Source organism: Colias croceus, chromosome 12, assembly GCF_905220415.1.
Source record: "Colias croceus chromosome 12, ilColCroc2.1".
In the NCBI taxonomy this organism is placed as follows: Eukaryota; Metazoa; Arthropoda; class Insecta; order Lepidoptera; family Pieridae; genus Colias; species Colias croceus.
Genome location: NC_059548.1, coordinates 2,837,667 through 2,856,374, shown reverse-complemented (window position 1 = coordinate 2,856,374; position 18,708 = coordinate 2,837,667). Strand labels below are relative to the sequence as shown.

Genomic DNA, 18,708 nt, shown 5'->3' with positions numbered 1-18,708 from the left:
GTGTTATATTCAACACGTGTTCATGTGTTCAATACATTTTAGGAGTGTTTCAAAAACTGTTTTATCCATTTATAATCAACTAGATTTCCGCCCGCGGCTTCGCCCGCGCAGTCAAAGAAAAACCCGCATAGTTCCCGTTCGCGTGGGATTTCCGGGATTGCGTCATTTTCCCGGGATAAAAAGTAGCCTATGTCCTTTCTCGGGTATCAAAATATCTCCATACCAAATTTCTTGAAAATTGGTTAAGTAGTTTAGGCGTGATTGAGTAACAGACAGAGTTACTTTCGCACACAGACATCCAAATATAATGTTCAAGTAATGTTTATATATCTGTGCTTTCGCATTTATAATATTTACTATAAGTATGGATGGCTCAGGCTCATGCTCATCAGGCCAATCATCAGGCTCATGCCAAATTTTGACACGTAATACGTTTGACAGCGTTTGACACTCAGAGCAATAAGTTTGACATTGGTTTGACACTTTGAAATTTATGAGATAATTGAAAGTTGAACTATCAACTGACAACTACAGCAACTACATGAATTGAAAACGCTGAGTGTATGTTTTTTTAAATATATATCTAGTTATCCTTTGATATTAATTTTATACATAAATCAATAAATTTTCCATAAGAGCTACCAAACAAATATTTATTCACTAAACAGTGAGTTCGTACTTTTTTAGATCGAATAACTAACAGATACAGTTACATAGAATTTACATATTAACATCTTAGATCAACGGTAAATTATGGGTAAATTGATTTATTTTGTGACTTTGTATTGCTTCTGCAGTTTAATAATAGTAACTGCAAAAAAATATGAAGATAAAGAAAAACCATCTTGGGCCAAAAAAGATATTCGTGATTTCACCGATGCCGACATGGAAAGGTATTTTATTTACACTAATTGTAATAATATATTCTAGAACTGACTCATCTTCTCCCTCCCCTTTTAATTATAATGTAAAAATTCCGTTGATATGCATTTGATATGAATTTAAATTTAAAAATAAAACACTGATAACCTATGTGCATTGATAGGCACCTAGTAGTATTGTTTGTAATATTGTTACAATTTATTAGTAGAAACACTTATTTACCTAACGTTTTCAGTACTATTTTTGCTTAAAGTTAACCAAATTCACTCACATAATTTTACATTTATCTAGGCTTTTTGATCAGTGGGAGGAGGATGAGGAACCATTACCTGAGGACGAATTACCGGAACATCTGAGAAAGCCTCCAGTTATTGATATGACAAAGTTGGATATGTCAAACCCAGAAGAAGTACTATCACAAACCAAGAAGGGACAGACACTCATGATGTTTGTTACAGTCGCCAATAAACCCTCACGTGCCAGAACTGAAGAATTAACAAAGATATGGCAAACTGGTCTATGGAGCAATCATATACAGGCTGAACGGTATGTATCATTAATCATATTGCAAAGTAGGCTGATGATATATAATGGAAAATATTAGGGCAAATTTATACATATCTAACTAACTATCTTTTTTAGGATGGAGAGTAGAAAATATAGTTAATGCTGTAAGAAGTTAATTTTTTGTTATATTTATATCATAATTTAAAAATTACATAGCCACAAGATGCATATTGCAAAGATATTTTTAAGTGGGTTACCATTGGATGTTTCTCTGGCGAATATGATAAATATTACATTACTAGCTTTCCGCCCGCGTTTTCAAAGAAAAACCCTCATAGTTCCCGTTCCCGTGGGATTTCCGGGATAAAAACTATCCTATGTGTTAATCCAAGTTACCCTCTATATGTGTGCTAAATTTCATTGTAATCGGTTCAGTAGTTTTTACGTGAAAGAGTAACAAACATCCATACATCTTACTTTCGCCTTTATAATATATATTAGATTAGCATTACATTATGAATGAAATAATACTATTATTTAAACCGAAGATAATATTATCATTACACCTTTGCTCCAAACTCCAAAGCAATGCAATTTATAATTTGGACACGTACTATACTTTAGTATAACTTAAAATAATTTAGTTCTATTCCTTTTTTTCAGGTATCTTATCGATGATGATAGAGCTATATTCATGTTCAAAGATGGTTCTCAAGCGTGGACAGCAAAGGAATACTTTTTGGAACAAAATGAATTAAAAAATGTGCAATTAGAGTCACAAACATATGAAGGAAAGAATCCCAATGTTAAAAATACAGCTTTAAGAGACGAGTTGTAGATCTGAATAAGTTAAATTTGTACAGTTTTACATAAGGTAAATTAAAGACTTGAGGAAAAAATAACTGTTTTATTTTACTGAACTAGAATTAAAAGGCATCTGTAGCACGGAAATGTTCTTCATCAATTGTGGAATAAATATGACCTTCGTTACACATCAGTTCCAGAATATTCCTAGAAACAAAAGAATTACTTTTATTAATTATTGGATGGATTAGTGAAAACTTCTTATAAGCAATATCAAGAAAATACAATTATATTTTACCAAATAGGTATTACATCTCAATAGATAAACTACTTCTTCTTTAAAAGAATTAGTTTGATAATCCTCACATATTTGAATACCATATTTATTCAATAATGCGAATAAATAAATTAATAAATTCTTGCATTGCACATGATTTAACATTTAAGTGGCAACACCACATTATTCAGTGTTTAATGTTTATACTCACTCAAACTCAACACTGGGCATCTTATCCTTAAGGGTTGCATATATATCCTCCTTGCTTATACCCTGTTCAAGAGTTGAAGCCCTAATAAGGTTATACACCATCATTTGCCGTTGATTCAAACCATTTACTGATCCAGTGTCCATACCAGCCAGAGAGTTTGCTGGTACATTATTTGTGAAATTGCTTGTTGTATCCATATCTTTTACCTGAAAATTTTTAAATGACTTATGATCAAATACAGTGTAGGATATTGATATGGAAACAGAAATTATTCTAATATTCGATATGTGTGTGCCTAACTAGATGTTACGCTCTTATGTATATCAGATAGTCTATGTCAAGAAATAAGACAGACTGAAGGCACATAAATTGTATAGGTAGTTCAAAATTCTATTATGTTTGCTCGGAGACTAATTGATTAGCACATTAATTTCACTGTTTGGTGTAAATTGTTAAAATTAATGCTACTGTAGTCAAGGAAACTTAGTAGGCAACAAGCACCAAAATAAATTGTTAAAAACAAACCTTTTTGCTATCAGCTTCCATTTTATATCTGTTATTTATACATTGCAGATAATGAAAAAGAATAGCGTTAACATCTGTGATGGGCATTATTTTGAAAGCCATTAATACATTCTTTCCCTTGTTGGCTCTAACATTTCCATATATTTGAATGTAATCATTAACTTGTACTTGCGGTGAACATTTATCCTGAAATAAAATATAACCAATATTATTAAATGGAAAAATAATTTGTGAGTTTACAATTTTGTTGTTAAAGAATCCACATTGGATAAAATCAATACTTAAAATATGTAAGGATGGCAGCCTATTTTGTCCCAACTGTTACAGTATGATTGGCGGCTCAAAACATTGTATTATCCAATGCATAGAAAACAATTTTAGGTATTAGCGGGACGTAAAGGCACTTGTGCGCACCCGCACTCGCACCTGCACCTAACTTCCAAACCGCCATATAGTTTGAATCAAACTGTACTTACAATAATTTTATATATATTTATTATACTCACATCTTCCTCCATAGCTTCTTGATCAATCCAAAGTACAGCTTTCATCCTGCCAGTCATATCTTGTATAGTGTATGTTATCTTTGTGCTCTGAACTTTTATATTCCTAACCCTCGCTACTATGGAAACTATTTGTATAGGTGTGCCCCAGATGTTGATGCCATCATCACCACAATGTATTGCTTGTTTTATCACTATTGGTGCTGTTCTTGACGCTCTGCGACCCTGTGGTGTTGATTAAGAATATTATTTATTAAGGATATCTACCTATCTATGTACAAAGTAGGTATTTTTAACAGATATAATATTTAGATTTTTTAGGTAGCAAATTAAGATTTTATATGGTTATCAATGCTATTTATCAATTTCATGAGGCAAATATAACAGAAACAGTACAAATGATGAAATATGATGTTATCATAACAATCTTCTACTAACAGATTTTTGTCCCTTGTTTGGCGTCGCAGCATTTCCAAACTGACTTGTAGAGTTTAAGAAACCGCCACCGGCGACTGATTGATCTAAAATATAAATGCATTAGATATATTTTTTATGAGAAGTTTCTTATATACCAATTCGATAACGAATTTTTAAACTTACCGTTCCACATTTCGAAAGACCCTTTAGGTATTTAATCGAAAAATAAATAGAATGAGTAGAAAACTATAAATTTCAGATTCCAGATCTGTTCACTTTTTTCTTTCTTAAAATTCAAATTGGACTCAAAATTATCTGATTTGTAAAAGTTTGCGCCTTGCGAAATGCGAATACCATATATAAATGTCAAAGTTTGTATTCAAATTTGAAGTTCATTGTCATTTCAAATGTTACTACTTGAAATAAATATTTAGTTCTTCAATAATTGAAAAAACAATGTAGCTCTTCGTTATCTTTACAATTATGGTCTATTCAACGAGGTAAAATTAAATCAATCGAATCGTAACCGACAAATACGAAACCTTTACGAAAGGAATTGAATCAGATTTGTAGATCATTATTTATTCGATATGGTAACTTTAGAATAGAAATGTCATTTAAAATTGGCGCGAAATATTATTTTTTCACGTTTTTGTAATTTGATATGATTCTAGGCTTTTGGTTTAACAATGAAATAAGGTTGTAAATGTAAATTTTAACATTTCGTAATAAAAGTTGTTGTTTGAGAAAAATAAATATATAATAGGTAAAATAAGCAGAATAGCTGTTAAATAGTTCCCAACACCCATATAACCACTAATGCAGTGTTATATTGTCGGTGGTATGGTTTTGTCTCCTGTGTTTTGTCTCGGATACATATTAGTGAATTATTATCTGTATAAATACCAATTACCAATATAGGTATTGTATTTTAAATTAATTAATAAATTATTAGCTACAAGTTCGAATATCAGTCAACGAGTAATAAAACAAACAGATAAGGGTAATATTCTTTATTAACATGTTATACACTGATAGATTTTATAGTCTTAAATATTTTCCATAAAAACAAATAATATTAAGGAAAATATGCAGAAACGGGTGTGGCACGAAATGTCGTAGGTTTTGAAGTTTTCTTTTCTCTATAGTCAACTTTAGGTAATTCTACATTCTTATTTTCCTTTCCTTTACTCTGAGCTGTATTGGGCCTTATGATATCTGAAACATAAAAACACATCATGAAGTTAAGATAGAAAAATTATATTTTTATTTCAATATAGGTACTTAAAACGAAATAATATGACGGATCGGATTAGTTTACAAATTGTGCGTCGATTTTTTGTATGCTTAAATATATTATATTCCTTTGATTTTAAATAATTGTTGTTTACCTTTTTTCTTTCCTTTATTTTCTTCACAAACAGGCTGTAGATATTTGGGATCTAATCCCTTTTTAGTTCGTTCTGTCGTATGTGTAAAATTTGGACTGTCTTCTATATTTGATCTGTGGAACATTTTTTAAATATATTATGTAAATAAATAATAAATAAATATTTCGGGACAATTTTCACACACGGCACGATCTGATCCCATACTAAGCTAACTATGTCTCTTTGTGTGCTTAAATCTTTCAAACTACGCAACGGATTTTGATGCGGTTTTTTTTAATAGATAGAGTGATACAAGAGGAAGGTTTTATTAGGTTTTAGTCAAAGCGGGTGAAGCCGCGGGCGGTAAGCTAGTTTTAAATAAATACTTATATAGATAATAATTAACACCCAGGCACATAATTTCTATAACTCGAACATAATTTACTATTAAATATCTAAGTACAATGTTTCTTGCCATTTTTACATATCAATTTTTGTTTTATCTTAAAAATACAGAGATAATACAATACTGATAGAATTTTGGAAAATTATAATTGATATATTGTATTAAAATAAAACTTACTTAGAAGTGCCGTAAAAATTGATAGATTCGTCCGATTCTTGAACAACACTACTATTTCTATTTATAAAATATGGCGTTGAACTGGCAACATTAGCACTTGGACGTTTTTCCGATGTATGCGGGTAACTTTCTTCCATTTTTTTGTGTAACCATTGTATCACTAGAAAAGATAATAAAACCATAATATAATATACGACATAAACAATCAAAGCCTATATAGAGTGCCAGGATTCAAAGTTTTAGCGTTCGCCTTCAGCCGTCGCAAGTGGCGACAGCTGCCGGTGCCGTTCGTCTGAAAGAACACTTGGACAAAATAATATGTAATACTTTTTTAATTTATTAATTACTAGCACCCACTCCTGTTGGTCCTAGCGTGATAATATATAGCCTATGCCCTATAGCTTTCCTCGTTAAAGGGGCTATCTAGCACCAAAATAATTTTTCAAATCGGACAAGTAGTTCCTGAGATTAACGCGTTCAAACAACTTCTTCAGCTTTAATATTTGTACACATACCCATATTATTATTTTTAATAGTTTCATCTTTATCTTTCAACGCAATGTCATTAAGTTCACATTTTTCCTTTAAAGTATCGAGTTCTGTCTTCAACTTGTCCATACTGTCCTTTGCAATTTGTATTTCCGATTTGAGATCTTGTATTTCTTTTGCGTTTCGTTCGATGACTTTCTCTTGTTCAAGTGCGATTGCAGTTCTACATAATAACTGAAAATATATTTAACTCTCAGTAATTTTTGTGCAATGTATATGATACAATATTTCTTTAAAGTTTTAAGTATTTTCTTTATTTCATATACAACAGTGTAAACTTACCTTATCTTTCATTTCTATAATATCATTATTTTGTTTAGATATTATTTGGTTAGCCTTTAGCAATTGTTCCGTTGTAGACTGAGCTGCTTCATTATTCCTATTTGCAAGTGATTCACTCAGTGATAACCTCCTTTCTAGACTGTTCTATAATGTAAAAAAAATGTTATATTTTTTTTGAGCTAGTGTTTGAGAATCCATTGAAATCTATTCAAGAGTTCAAATAGCAGACAGCTTGCTATTAATTTATTGTTTTGAATTTTTATGAACATTAATCAACAAAAAACTATACATGTGTTTTAGCATTGTAATGAATGCAATTTCAGTACAAACCTTTTCCAAACTCAGTGTTTGAACATTTTCACTTAATTCCTTGATCACATCTGAATTATCTTTGACATTCTGAAAATAAATACAAACTATTTTTATAAATTATAAAAGAATTATAAATTACTTATCATATAGAAACAAAATTATTGGATAGATATATGGATTATAGGAATTAGGAACTATACAAAATTATAATATGTTTTCATAATCAATTCTTCCTAAGGAAAAAAAAAAACAAATAATACATTTACATTCAAATAAGTTTTTTTTAATTGATCTTGTATAAATAAATACCTTTTCTAAAGATCCACACTTCATGTTCAACTGGTGAATTTGTTTCTCGCGTTCGTTAATTTCTCGTTCCAATGCAGTATTCTTTGCTGTCAGAGTGGTAACTTCTAGATGAAATTTTTGAACTTCCTTCTCTAAGTACATTGTTCTTTGCGTTTTGTCACTGTAAAACATATATGTACTTATTTTGTACTAAGTAACTAAGTAAAATTCTGTACTACATACAGTCTTACTATCAACATAATAGAATTTTTCTGATAATGAAATATTCACTTGTTAATTGTTATAAAACAAAATGTGTTCGTGTACGAGTGTACACACGTAAGAAGTGAAACTTATTTATGACCTTATTTAAAAAAAAAAATAATTTACTATAATATGCAACTTTACAGAAATACGTCGAATCACGCGTGGTAGGGGCAGGAAAAAGATGGCGCGTAACGGAAAAATGTCACGCGTAACGAAAAAATGTAACACTAAATTTATTTCCAACCCCGATAAAGAAGTTTCACTTCAAAAAAAAAAAAAAAAAAACAATTCCCAATATATTTTGTGTCCATGATCATTTCTTTTACTAGTCTAGACTAAAATCTTAATATATATTATTTTATTATCAAACTATAATTATTTCACTGCCTCAGTTTATCTAAGTCAAGAAAACATAGACAAAATCAGATGTCTCACCTAACTTGACGTTCCAATTGTGATATTGTATCCCTCAACTGTCTGCAAGTCTGGCTCAACTCATCTATTTGTTTCTCTTTAACTGCTAGACTCTGTTGTGAACTTGCCAGAAAGTTCTTTGCATTTAGATCTGCTGCTTTTTGGAGTTGCAGTTTTTCCTATTTTATAAATGGAAAAAAAGAGCTTTTTACATAAGAAATCATAAATAAATCATGTATGTATTACATGTTATAATAGACAAAAGATACTTGTTAATCTATATTTTTTGTTATCATTTAAAATAAATATTATAATGCTGAAGAGTTTGTTTGTTTGTTTAAATGCGCTAATCTCAAGAACTACTGGTCTGATTTGAAAAATTCTTTTGGTGTTGGATAGCCCATTTATCGAGGAAGGCTATATATCATCACGCTAAGACCAACAGAAGCGGAACCACAAGGGTGAAACCGTGGGGATCCGCTAATTTAAAATATATGGAAAGTATAGCAACTCACATTTAAGTTACTAAAGTATTTGCTAGTTACAATTTTTTAATGTTTTTTTTTTTTTATAATCGGTATATAATATAACACTAAAATTTACCTGTGCAAGTCTATCTTTCTCCTGTCTCAATGCTTCCTGATATTCACTCTCCCGTCTAAGTTTATCTTCTTCCATTTTTGCCAATGCTAATGTCATATCATGGATTTTAACTTCCATTTTTGCACATCTATCATTCCATAATGCTTCACTACTTGAACTCGTACTTTTTAATGCTGATAGTGATTTCTAGAGTTTAAAAAAAAACATATAACTGACTACAAATCAATGAAATGTGGAAGTTTCAGCTAATAATGATGTTTATGAGGTATTTATAAACTTTTTAATCTTAAGTACTAAAATAAAAGCAAAAAAGTGGCCTTTATACTATGTAGAGAGTTATTACGCCTGAAGGGAACATCAAGATAATATGTTTACAATGTTTTTTATAAATAAATATATTTAGGTCTATTAGACAATATTCTATTCAAAATAATAACTTTTAATAGTATTTGAGAAGTGAGAATTAGTTTCTTATTTTCATATATATTAATAATATAAAGTGAAAAAACTAAAACCCAACTACGACAATAACCGGCGCTGAAAAAGTATAAAACAAGATTTCAGAATACTGAACTGAACAAAGTTGCTAATGTAGTTGCAAGTAAATGGACGCAGTAGACTCAACCAAGATGCCTTCGTTGTAAATTGACAATAATGTCATACAATACTATTCTGAAGTATGCAATATTCCACTATGTAAAGATAAATTTTCATGTTTGGAAAGGCGTAGTCACACGTTACATACCTAATATACCTATCTACCGTAGCACTTCAACAACGTGTGACTACGCCTTTCCAAACATGAAAATTTATCTTTACATAGTGGAATATTGCATACTTTAGAATAGTATTGTATGACATTATTGTCAATTTACAACGAAGGTATCTTGGTTGAGTCTACTGTGTCCATTTACTTGCAACTACATTAGCAACTTTGTTCAGTTCAGTATTCTGAAATCTTGTTTTATACTTTTTCAGCGCCGGTTATTGTCGTAGTTGGGTTTTAGTTTTTTCACTTTATATTATTTGTACTATTTTGGTGTTAAAGTGTATTTGGGGGCATAATATTAACAAAAGTTAAACTGATGAACTAATAAAGAAGCTAAGGACGAAAAGATGTGAATTATATGCAATCAGCCCATGAATACAGGTAAAGTCACGAGCAAATGCTAGTAATATATATATATTCAAAATGTACAAGGAAAGCGCTTTCAAATGATACCAAACACGGGATATTTATCTTAACTTTATTTTTTTACTTTGTATGTTTTGTCCGATAGAGGACGCCACATTAGATTTTGTGAAACCCCATATAGCCTATAACCAGCGGACAATTAAGACGCTTCTAATGATATGTCATTTATCAAATTCTGATAAGTAGTTTAGACGTTACGAGGGAACAGATGAACATACATACATACATACATACATACATACATACATAGCCTGTCAAAATCATAACCCTCCTTTTGCTTTGCCGTAGTCGGGTAAAAAGGGTATAAATACAAGTAATACATGCAGTATACCTTTAAATCTGTAATAGTTTCAGCCATATGCTGTTTAACATCATCATCACACGCTGGTCCTGTCTTCAAACACAAATGGACAAGTCGCTTGAATTCATTATGTTCTACCACTTCAAAATTATATGTAACTGGGTTGATTTGATTCAATATAAGGAACCTGTAAATATTATTTAATTCCAGAATATATTGCATAATATATAAAAAATTATTTAATACATTTATATCAAAATAATAAAGAAACTTGGAAGGACAGCTGCACAATAATATAACACATCGTTGAAAAGGCTGTGTGACTATTTACGTATTATAATGCAAAAAATCAAAGCTTTTACATACAAATATAACATTCAAATCATATCTTACATGTTATTTGCAGTACATTGTTGCAGCAACCTCACTACTTGTGAGGGAAAGTTGTCAAAATCAATAAGTAGCCCTTGTTGCTTTTTTAATTCTTCATAGTCGCAACGAGTAATTTGAATTCTACATAAAAACATTGGGTCCTCATCATCAGACAATGTCAATTTCTGTAATATAGGTAATTACCTAGGTAGTTATTATATGCATTACAGTATTATTAACTTTTAATACCGTTATTATGCGAGAGGCAAGTAGCTCGCATTATAATTTTCTTGTAGGTACGTACCAAGCAGTCTTTGTCAAATAGTTTATCAACAGAAATTGTTATGTCCTTCTTGTGCTCTTCAAAGCCTCTTTTGAACGATACATAGTATTTACCCTTGTGAAAACTTTTGCACAACATATTCATCTAATTAAGTAATTATATTGTGTCAAAATAATAAAAGAAGAACGAATTATGTAACTTTATTTTCGTAATAAATATTTAAAATGAAGATTAAGACGTGCGATTTATTTACCTAGGTACTGTTTACGTTCAAATTTAAATTAATTTTGACAATTGACGTAGCATATCACTTGCAAACTCTATCGTCTATGTGCTGCTAGCACAGATTAAAAAAAATATATATGAGGCCAAAAAAGGGTATTGGAAGTGGATTGGAATGTCCGGCTTAAGGTTTTAAATAATTTAAAAGTGTTCATGATCGATAGTTTAAGAAATAAAAATAATAACACTCTTTATTATGCATTAATTAACAATAAAATTCAATAATGTTATTAAATATCATTAGCTGTGTAACAATATAAATAAAAATTCAATCTACTAATGACGATAATTCTATGAGTACCTACTTGGATCGTTAATGATTTGTTCTAAGCATTATTATAACTATAATATATTTAAGCGCTAATAACTTCATATAATTTTCTGTCAATTACATGCATCATACGTCATCTATTACACAATAATATGATGAATCACAGTCACATCACAGTCATGATGATTTTTTCGTGATTCATATCTTGAACTTGACATTTATTATTCTAAAGTCTTTGTCTGTAGTCTGTGGAATCACTTTATCGTTTATCGTTTGTCGCTCAGAAAATAAAACATTTTTTTGTTTTTCCGAATTAATATACAGAGTTATGAATTAAAACTTATTTAAAATATACGTGACAATTTTAGCGTCAAGCAGAAAGTAAAATATTTAATATGTGCTTAATTTATCAAAAGGTGTAGTGATCGTAAATAGTGATTTCTCTAAAATGCCATTCAATTTTTTATGTTGTGTGAGACCTGGAGTCGAAGATATTGTTGAATTAGATTATTCTCATCAATCGTTAACCGATGTTCCCACTGATGTGTTTGTGTACGAAAGAACGTTAGAAACATTACTGTGCCAGTGCAATCGTATCACGGAGTTACCACGACAACTATTTATGTGCCATGGTCTTAAGTATTTGGATTTAAGTGATAATGAGCTTCAAGCTATACCCTCAGCCATATCTTCATTAGTAAATTTACAATATCTTAATATAAGCAGAAATACTTTAGCATCTATACCAGAAAACATGAAAGCACTCAAACACCTTTCGTTTTTAGATCTCAGTGTTAATCCTTTAGAAAAATTGCCGGATACTATAACTAACCTTATAGCTTTACGTGAATTATATTTAAACGACACATACCTTGAATATCTCCCAGGAAATTTTGGGAGACTAGCCCATTTACATATATTAGAATTAAGAGACAACTATCTTATGATTTTACCAAAGTCTCTATCAAGATCAACTGAACTTTTGAGATTAGATATTGGACAAAATGAATTTCAGCAATTTCCTGAAGTAATTGGTAGATTTCTTAAGCTTAAGGAACTTTGGATAGATGGCAACAGTTTTACAAATATAACATCTGTAATAAAACCTTTAGAAAACTTAATACACTTGGAAGCTAGTAACAATATGATAGAAGAATTAGCTCCTGAGATTGGATGTTGTTCACAGCTACAGGATTTGTGTTTATCAATAAACAATTTGACACAGTTACCAGATAGTATCGGTAAGCTTAATAATTTAACATCCTTAAAATTGGATAATAATAGACTTTATTCCATACCAGAGAGTATAGGACAATTGAAAAATTTAGAGGAACTTATGTTAATGTGCAACTATTTGGATAAGTTACCATCATCAATTGGACTTCTAAGGAAATTGCAATATCTTAATGTCGATGAAAATATGATTAAGGCAATACCACCTGAAATTGGCAGCTGTAGTAAGCTATCAGTATTGTCACTAAGAGCTAATAAATTGACTAGAATTCCACCAGAAGTTGGTCATTTAACTGCATTGAGAGTTTTGAATTTGGTACGGAATTCCTTGAGTTACTTACCACAATCATTGTTGAATTGTGAAAATTTAGTAGCCCTATGGCTATCTGAAAATCAAAGCAAACCCTTGGTCCCAATGCACTCTGAGGTAGACCCGCACAGTTATGAACAAGTCCTTACCTGCTTTCTATTTCCCCAAGTGCCTTTGGAACCGATTGAGATAAAATCTGATAAAGACAAACCTGAAACTGGTGAAGTTCCAAATCCATCAAGACATATTAGCTTTGTTGATATGAAACCGACAGTAAAAATTCCAGAAAAAGGAAGTCAGCTAAGACGTGCCCCCACACCATACCCCAAAGAATTAAGAGCCATGGCAAAACATGCAAGGAATATTCACAAAGATGGAGCACAAGATATTACACCACCAATGCAAAATGCAGTACACATAAAGGCTGCTAAAATAACTCCAACTTTACAACAAAGATTTGCATCTGATAATAAAAAGGTTGAAATGGAGAGCAACCATAAAGAAAATACAACAATTGTGTCACAACAGGATCCCATGAATGTATCTGTTTATGATAATTTGCCTGTTGAAAATTCCTATGACAAGCCATTGGATCTTGCACATGAGCAGGATACATATAAAAGTGTTGACCATGCTTTATATTCTGAAAACAATGTCAATGAAGCAAATGACTATAAGGATGATGATGTTAGTTCATACTCCTTAGCGACTACTCATTACAGTTTAAGTCAAAATGATAAATATGTGAGACCGGACATAAGTAGAACAAGTTGCCCGATACAACAGAAAACTTATGTAGAACATCAGAACTTTCAATCAAATTGTGAAAGAAGTTACAGAAATTGTTCTGAAGAACCTTGTGAACAAATACAACGGTTGAGTCTTAGCTCCCAGGACAGACACCACTCTTGTGCGGAAGAGCCCTTATTAGCACCACATTACCAAGAAGTACCATATAACTCAAGATGCATGGTTGATAGCAAACTCCATTGTGACTCTACATATGCAACAAAAGAGCCATGTTACACTAGAAATGAGGAAAGTTACCATGATCCAGCATACAGAAGTGACACTTATACATGTCCAAAAGACAAAATATATGGACGACAAAACTATGATGTTTTTAATTATCATCCAAATGTGACTCGTCAACTGCCAAGCCCTCGTTTACATACAGTAAGCCAAATTGTCAGTTCAACAACAATGCCAAATATAAGTCATTATAATAACATGTACTCTAGTGCGAGGGATGATTTACAATTTACAGCAGCAATGCATTCTACATCCTCACCGAATGCAAATCTATATGACGTATCTACAAGTCCCACATATGTAGCGACACAATCCCCTGAACTGTATTCACCTACGGGTCACACAAATGCAACAAATCCATATCGGATGACAAATACTCCTTTGGTATCAGATGATGGAAGTTTTGGACATATTCAGCCAATGCTGGCTCAAAATGTGTATGATATATATGATGCGATTCCAGCATCTTCAAATGATCCAGTCATAATAAGTAATCGACATAGCCCAAATAATATGCCTGAAGCGACATACGTTAGGGGTCAACCACCTCCATACCACATTGCAGCTCCCTACACCAAACATGCACAATATTTCAATGGGACTGGTGGATAGCTATATACTTCCTACTGGGATAGAAGGTACTAATGACTCAGTGAAAACTTGGTTTGTGTTTTATAAATATTGTATGAAGTTACATCCTCCACTTTGGATGTATGGTTTTATTGTGATATGATACATATTTTATTATGTTAGTATTAATGTTTATATTAAAAAGATTGTAAGGTGCTATGGGATGGAACATACTGGAATGATATTCAAAAGAATATTTTTGTGGGATTTATTTAAATGTGAAAATTAATGTATAAATTAGTAGGTACTTTCAAAGTACAATGTGTAACAACTATGTTGTTTCGTCATATTGTTTGTTAAAAATGTCTAAAAATTACAATTTTATGGATGATATCATTGTTACTTGAATAGAAACGATGTATAAAATTTTAAAAGCAGTTTGAAAAAAAATTATGATTGTATGTTTCATACATTAAAATTCAATTTTTACGATTAAGATATAACTAAGTTGAAAAATAATATTTTGTTTACTAATTAGTAATTTCATAATAACTACTTAAATAAAAAAATATGGGAAACATATTCATAAACAGTAAACTAAAAATAATCTGATGTTATATAAAAAAAATGTTCATGATTTCGTATTAAATATTTTTTTTAAGTAATTACTAAATTTTATGTTTTTAAAGCTTGCTTAATAGCTATTTATATTAAATTAATTAACTTAGCTGCATCTTGATGTGTTAATGTATAAAAAAAGGGCTAGAATTTTTAAAATTTATTACTTACTATAAAGATAATATTTGCACAATATATATATATATATATATGTTTAAATATTATAAATTAGCATGTTTATTATTTGTTTAGCATATTTAAAATTATAATTAGTATGTAGGAAGATTTTAATGAACGTTATAAAAGTTACATTATACAATTTAGGTGCATATTGTTTTTATATCGTGTATAACTATTTCAAATCTGCTGGTTTTTTAATTTTTAAACAGGTGCTCATATCTATCAGTAATTTACCTTGTTCCGATTTGAAAAAAAAGAAACAAATTTGCGATCTATACTACGTTCCTATATATTTACAAATATTTCCGTAACTTTTCAAATATTCTATAGTATTAGTACTGATTTACACAGGGTCAGTAGACAAGTCAGTCGCGGCGCCGAAATTCGGCTCCGCGACTGACTTTAACTGTTTACATAGACTTCAAGCCTCTGTACTGACTTCAAATTTGTTTTATACACAGGGTTTTTTTTCGGGTCAGCACTGATTTGCCTCGAATTTGTAGTCAGTTACTGACCCTGTGTAAATCAGCACTTAAGTTTATCTATATACGCGTTTTCTATTTTTCTACTATTGAATTATTTTATTGCAATTATGTATAATTATTGTGTCGTATCATTATTATCTTTTATAATATAGCCAATTCTTAACTTCGTCAGATTATTATCGTACTTGAAAAATACCAAATTGAAAGTCGCAAAGAATTATTATTATGTTACCCAACTACTAAGAGCGTTCAGCGTACTATTATTTTGTAAAAAAAATGTAAATTATTCAAGTGTGATTCAATTAAAATTTGTCTACAACTGCTTGCGCACGCAAATTAAAGCCATTAGTTATATTTTAATGGTGCATTTACACAAAAACGCACGTATATATACAGTGCATTCGCTGTTCGCCTTGAGATTCGCGTATTGCTGTTAAAGTTTGTAGTTCGGTTTTTCGGACTTGATCTAGGGAAAAAGTGGTTCGTGTTGACACTCGTCTAGTTATGAATTTTTCGTCTAATGGTGCATGTACATCAAACGAACATAGATGATAGAGCTTAGAGCTAGAGCAAGAGCATTCTTTCGTGATATTTTAGTGTAAACGAAATCTCGTACTCAGTGGTGTTCAGTATATTAGATCATTGCATAGAATCTTTTCGAACGCATTAAGAATAACGAAAGAGTGCTCTACTCCTGTTTACACTAAAAAAATTGACATAGTGGGGATATAAATGCACTGTTAGGTTTCGACAAATATATCGTCGATTGACGATGCAAATAGGTAACACGAATGTGTAAATGCACAATTTATATGTAAACAATGTAAACGCTCCCTGGCACAATTTAAAGTAAACAAAACATAATATAAGACCCATTCCAGAAAACAGTTTATGACGTGATTTTTGAGTTCCGTTTTTGTTTGAGTTTAAACCAATCGGTTTAACGAAAGACCCGACAATTGAAACATTCTTGGGCACGCTTTAATTTTATTTGCTTCCTACTTATATTCGTGCATAATAAAAATAATAATACATTAGCTAAATATTTTTTCTATTACGTGATTTATCTCACAAATCACAACGATGATAGAATCTTAAAGAATTCACTGGATGAAGTTTGTATTCGAATTTATAAATTAGTTTAAAAAATTGTTATGGAAAAAGCGTTCATGATGCAGTAAATTCACCTTGGCCCCAGATCAAAGGTTCAATACTATTTTCCGTTATTAATAACATTGATTTCTTTAAACTAATCTTAATTAGCTCTATGTGTAACGCAGGGTTTTTCCTTTCCAGAAAATCAAGTTTTAGCCATGTTTTAGCTGATTTAAATTTTCTATATTTATTTGCTTGTCCTTTACTCTATTAAAGTTTATCTTCTTTAACTAAAAAATGTTATCTAGCAAAATGGTGGTGTTGTTTGAAATAAGTACTCGTGTAAAATAACAGCTTTTTCGGGTATTTTTGTTACTATTAATTAAATTAGCTTTGATCGCAAAATAAAATATCTGGTATAAAACACATAGTTACTGTAATATTCTTCATTCTACAGTTTGCAAACATATTGGCTCACAAAAAGTGCCAAGTATAATGAAAATGATACTAACCATAATAATTTTATTCATTACGTAACAGTTCATGCAAAAAAAAAGTTCTTCGTAGGTAGGGTACTAAAATAAAGTCAGACAATGCCTGAATAGTCCTTTCCCTGGCATAGGAGGAGATACTTCAAAATAAAAGCTCTCAACTTTATTTATTCAGCATTAAAAGTTTTTTGATCTGGATATGGAATCGAGAGCAAAATGTTATATGTATTTCATTAAATGGAATCGGCATCCAACAATTATACGTTTTTATGTCATTTTTATGTGGACAACTAATTAATCCTTATATTGTACCACTAACCTTGTATAGGAGTATACAAGGTTAGTGGTACGTTTTCAACGTGCTATATATGCGAAATCTTTTATCTTATTTACAGATGTATAAAATTTCTAAGTCTTGTTTGCTTTGACCATAAGAAATAAGCATTTCTCAATTCTTACACAAAAGTACGCCAAAAATCAAAATGTCACATCTCCTAAAGACTGAAAACATAAACATATCATTTAGCTGAGTATTTTATTTACCGTTTAATTATATTAATTGCTTAATTCCATAATCTATTGTACCTACTATTTAATAATAATATACCTAACTTAAGTCTACGCTTTTTTGCTATTTCTTTAAATTTATTTTTGTACAAACTGTTTTATCTCCTAAATAATGAAACTTTAAAATTTTCGTCCAATGTTTCCGCCCACTTCATATCACAATTATTTTTATTTTTTGCCAATGATTTTGTTACATATCGACTCTCACTTTGTGACTGAATGTATTATTTTTATGCTTCTGAATAATAATTATTCCTGTTGTTTTGTATAATAATTATTGATTATTATCATCGTAAATAATATAACGTGAATGCAAATATGTAATGAATGTATATAGATTTTATAGTTATGTAATTAAAATGGCAATAAGTGTTTAGCGAATTTAATATTATTATCAAATTTTGCCCCTTTATTTTTATATTTATTGCCAAATACCTATCTTATGTTAATAACTAGGTGGAACTATGTAATATGGAGAGAAGGTTAAAATATAATGCACATATTATAGTAATAATATTTGATATGATAAAATATTAAATTAATTTATACTTACTGTAACAATTACTGAATGATCATACCGTACAGAAATATATTATAATGATTTTAATTGTGAATTTATGATAAAATTA

General features: G+C 30.4%; 4 protein-coding genes across 5 annotated transcripts; 2 read left to right on the top strand and 2 right to left on the bottom strand.

Moving 5' to 3' along the window:
• Positions 1-521: 521 nt before the first annotated feature.
• Positions 522-2,303, top strand: LOC123696266 (LDLR chaperone boca). 2 transcript variants are annotated; one of them, XM_045642341.1, is made up of 4 exons: positions 522-561; positions 688-893; positions 1,174-1,428; positions 2,053-2,303. In XM_045642341.1, the coding sequence occupies exons 2-4, from the start codon at positions 754-756 to the stop codon at positions 2,225-2,227; spliced, it is 570 nt and encodes a 189-aa protein (XP_045498297.1). In that variant the 5' UTR covers positions 522-561; positions 688-753; the 3' UTR covers positions 2,228-2,303. The 2 variants fall into 2 exon arrangements, with proteins under 2 accessions (XP_045498297.1, XP_045498296.1); XM_045642340.1 differs by having other exon boundaries at positions 528-893.
• LOC123696265 (replication protein A 32 kDa subunit) lies at positions 2,282-4,499 on the bottom strand. Its single transcript, XM_045642339.1, has 6 exons — positions 4,310-4,499; positions 4,148-4,230; positions 3,713-3,934; positions 3,207-3,392; positions 2,682-2,887; positions 2,282-2,400 (listed from the first exon to the last, which is right to left on the bottom strand). The coding sequence occupies exons 1-6, from the start codon at positions 4,317-4,319 to the stop codon at positions 2,316-2,318; spliced, it is 792 nt and encodes a 263-aa protein (XP_045498295.1). The 5' UTR covers positions 4,320-4,499; the 3' UTR covers positions 2,282-2,315.
• A 628-nt stretch (positions 4,500-5,127) lies between these two features.
• Positions 5,128-11,090, bottom strand: LOC123696263 (spindle assembly abnormal protein 6 homolog). The gene is made up of 12 exons (XM_045642334.1): positions 10,967-11,090; positions 10,684-10,847; positions 10,321-10,477; positions 8,795-8,980; positions 8,213-8,370; positions 7,532-7,691; positions 7,241-7,309; positions 6,911-7,054; positions 6,595-6,802; positions 6,080-6,239; positions 5,518-5,630; positions 5,128-5,344 (listed from the first exon to the last, which is right to left on the bottom strand). Exons 1-12 carry the CDS (start codon positions 11,087-11,089, stop codon positions 5,205-5,207), a joined length of 1,782 nt encoding a protein of 593 aa, XP_045498290.1. The 5' UTR covers position 11,090; the 3' UTR covers positions 5,128-5,204.
• A 662-nt stretch (positions 11,091-11,752) lies between these two features.
• Positions 11,753-15,147, top strand: LOC123696259 (leucine-rich repeat-containing protein 1). Its single transcript, XM_045642330.1, has one exon. The coding sequence runs from the start codon at positions 11,947-11,949 to the stop codon at positions 14,683-14,685; it is 2,739 nt and encodes a 912-aa protein (XP_045498286.1). The 5' UTR covers positions 11,753-11,946; the 3' UTR covers positions 14,686-15,147.
• The last annotated feature ends 3,561 nt before the right edge of the window (positions 15,148-18,708 follow it).

What these genes read in the sequence shown, in the direction of transcription:
- LOC123696266 (XM_045642341.1), top strand. Translation starts at nt 754, where the DNA reads ATGGGTAAATTGATTTATTTTGTGACTTTGTATTGCTTCTGCAGTTTA. An exon ending in ACCGATGCCGACATGGAAAG is followed by an intron (nt 894 to 1,173) that starts GTATTTTATTTA and finishes ACATTTATCTAG; the next exon opens with GCTTTTTGATCAGTGGGAGG. An exon ending in AATCATATACAGGCTGAACG is followed by an intron (nt 1,429 to 2,052) that starts GTATGTATCATT and finishes CCTTTTTTTCAG; the next exon opens with GTATCTTATCGATGATGATA.
- LOC123696265 (XM_045642339.1), bottom strand. An exon ending in CAAACAAGGGACAAAAATCT is followed by an intron (nt 3,935 to 4,147) that starts GTTAGTAGAAGA and finishes TCAACACCACAG; the next exon opens with GGTCGCAGAGCGTCAAGAAC. An exon ending in AAGAAGCTATGGAGGAAGAT is followed by an intron (nt 3,393 to 3,712) that starts GTGAGTATAATA and finishes ATTTTATTTCAG; the next exon opens with GATAAATGTTCACCGCAAGT.
- LOC123696263 (XM_045642334.1), bottom strand. Translation starts at nt 11,089, where the DNA reads ATGAATATGTTGTGCAAAAGTTTTCACAAGGGTAAATACTATGTATCG. An exon ending in AGAAAGATAGACTTGCACAG is followed by an intron (nt 8,371 to 8,794) that starts GTAAATTTTAGT and finishes TTTATAAAATAG; the next exon opens with GAAAAACTGCAACTCCAAAA. An exon ending in AAACACTGAGTTTGGAAAAG is followed by an intron (nt 7,055 to 7,240) that starts GTTTGTACTGAA and finishes TTTACATTATAG; the next exon opens with AACAGTCTAGAAAGGAGGTT.
- LOC123696259 (XM_045642330.1), top strand. Translation starts at nt 11,947, where the DNA reads ATGCCATTCAATTTTTTATGTTGTGTGAGACCTGGAGTCGAAGATATT.